Source organism: Nicotiana attenuata, unplaced genomic scaffold (genome assembly GCF_001879085.1).
Source record: "Nicotiana attenuata strain UT unplaced genomic scaffold, NIATTr2, whole genome shotgun sequence".
Classification (NCBI taxonomy): domain Eukaryota; kingdom Viridiplantae; phylum Streptophyta; class Magnoliopsida; order Solanales; family Solanaceae; genus Nicotiana; species Nicotiana attenuata.
Genome location: NW_017672838.1, coordinates 126,777 through 129,102, shown reverse-complemented (window position 1 = coordinate 129,102; position 2,326 = coordinate 126,777). Strand labels below are relative to the sequence as shown.

The following is a 2,326-nucleotide window of genomic DNA, read 5'->3' as shown; positions in this document are numbered from 1 at the left end:
TGATCTGAAGACATTAAAGGTCCTTGTTTCTAGACATGTAATATTTCATGAGGAATTTTTTCCATTTGTTTCTATCAAATCTGATTCTGTAGGGGCTTCTTATCTTCCAACAGCCACATTGAACAATTCATTTCCCTTAAACTCAGACTCCTCCTCACCTTTGGTTTCATCTGACAACCAACACTCTACTTCTACTCCTTCTCCTGCCTCTATTGTTTCTTCTTCTCCTACCCCTACTGTTTCTTCTCCTACTTCTTACCCCGGTACAACTCTATTCCCTAACAGCCCATTACCAGTTAAATCATCACCAGGCTGCTCCTCTTCTAGTATCCCTTTTCCTTCACTGTCTTCACATGTTTCTCAACCTATGATAGATACTCTAATTAGAAAATCTACCAGACCTCACAATCCTCCTACATACCTCAAGGATTACATTTGTAATGCTCTTCACCTCTCAGATGTGAGTACTACATGTTTTCTTGCCCCAGTCTCTCCTCCATCCTTGTCTTTTAGTAATCTTTCCAACACTAATCAACATATGCTCAATTCTCTATCTAATATGCATGAACCTATTAGTTATTCACAGGCTTCACATCACCCAGGGTGGCAGGAAGCCATGGAACAGGAAATTGCTGCTCTTGAGCTCAATAAAACTTGGGAAGTCACAGAATTACCCCCAGGTGGAAAGGCTTTACCTTGCAAATGGATCTACAAGGTGAAGCAACGGTCAGATGGTAGTGTGGAAAGGCTAAAGGCTAGGTTGGTGGTAAGAGGTGATATACAGAGAGAGGGGATAGACTTCAATGAGACCTTTTCCCCGGTGGTCAAGATGACCACCATCAGATGCATTTTAGCTTCTGTAGTTAAGAAAAGTTAGGTTTTTTATTAATTGGATGTGAACAATGCGGTCTTACATGGTGATTTAAACGAAGAAGTCTATATGAAATTCCCAGTTGGCTTTACACCACCTTCTCCTAACCATGTTTGTAAGTTGAAGAAGTCCATTTATGAACTTCGTCAAGCTTCTAGGCAATGGTATTCTAAGCTTACTACTGCTCTTAATTTCAAGGGATACACACATTCATTGAACGATTATTCTTTGTTTTTTAAAGAGACAGATTCATCTATCTCTATTGTGGCAGTATATGTCGACGATATATTACTAACAGGAAATGATACAAAGGAATTGACTGCATTGAAAGAATTTTTACATCAGGAGTTCAGAATCAAGGATCTTGGACACTTACATTATTTTTTGGGAATGGAAGTTCTACGAGAGTCTCATAGTTTGATTCTGTCTCAGCGGAAGTTCACCCTTGATTTACTGCAGGAATTGATTCTCTCCACAAGTCGCCTGTTTCTTGCCCTCTTGACCCATCTGCTCGCTTACTTGCTCAAACCGGTGACTCTATCCCTGACTCGACCTTGTATCGCCATTTGTTGGGCAAGCTAAATTACTTGACACATACAAGATCGGATATATCCTACATTGTACAACACCTTAGCCAGTACATGCAGGATTCTAGACAGCCTCATCACAATGTTGCACTTTGTGTCCTCCGCTATTTATTGAAGGATCCTGGACTTGGGCTCTTTATGTCTTCCTCGCCTTCATACCAGCTCCCTGCCTTTTGTGATTCCGACTGGTCCACTTGCCCTAATTCGCGCAAATCCGTCAGTGGATTCTACATCTCTCTTGGCTCATGCCGAGTTTTATGGAAATAAAAAAAAAACATCCATTTCTCTCAGTTCTGCAGAAGCTGAATACCGTTCAATGAGACAAGTTGTGGCTGAGCTCACTTGGTTGCTACGCTTATTGGATGATCTTTCTATCCCAATTTCACTTCTTGTTCCTCTTCATTCGGACCGTCGGGCGGCTATTCATATCACGAAAAAACCCTGTTTTTCACAAAAGAACTAAACATGTCGAACTAGAGTGTCATTTCGTCAGACAACAATTCCTCGCCGGCCTAATTTCACTCTCATATGTTCACTCCTTTTCTCAGCTCGCAGATCTGTTCACCAAGTCTCTCACATGGCCAATTCATCACCATCTTTTGAACAAGTTGGGTGTCCTTCCATCCCCCTCCAACTTGAGGGGGGTGTTGGTGTTAGAAATGAAATGAAGCTTCTCTCGAATTATCCGATGAAAGTAAGAAAAAAGACAATGGAGACAAAATCGACTAGGTAACTTATGTTTTGATTTGTGTCTGAGAAGGGTGTATATCTTAAGGAAAGGATGGGTCTGACCTTTTTGGACTTGGACTTAACTCTAAACATGCCTCTTTTGTTTTGGACTTAGTTCTACATCAAATGGGCCTTAAAG

General features: G+C 41.1%; 1 protein-coding gene across 1 annotated transcript; it reads left to right on the top strand.

The window, feature by feature from the left end:
- The first annotated feature begins 940 nt into the window (after positions 1–940).
- LOC109214652 (uncharacterized mitochondrial protein AtMg00810-like) lies at positions 941–1,725 on the top strand. Its single transcript, XM_019378591.1, has 2 exons — positions 941–1,286; positions 1,331–1,725. The coding sequence occupies exons 1-2, from the start codon at positions 941–943 to the stop codon at positions 1,723–1,725; spliced, it is 741 nt and encodes a 246-aa protein (XP_019234136.1).
- Positions 1,726–2,326: the final 601 nt, after the last annotated feature.

What these genes read in the sequence shown, in the direction of transcription:
- LOC109214652 (XM_019378591.1), top strand. Translation starts at nt 941, where the DNA reads ATGAAATTCCCAGTTGGCTTTACACCACCTTCTCCTAACCATGTTTGT. An exon ending in AGTTCTACGAGAGTCTCATA is followed by an intron (nt 1,287 to 1,330) that starts GTTTGATTCTGT and finishes GATTTACTGCAG; the next exon opens with GAATTGATTCTCTCCACAAG.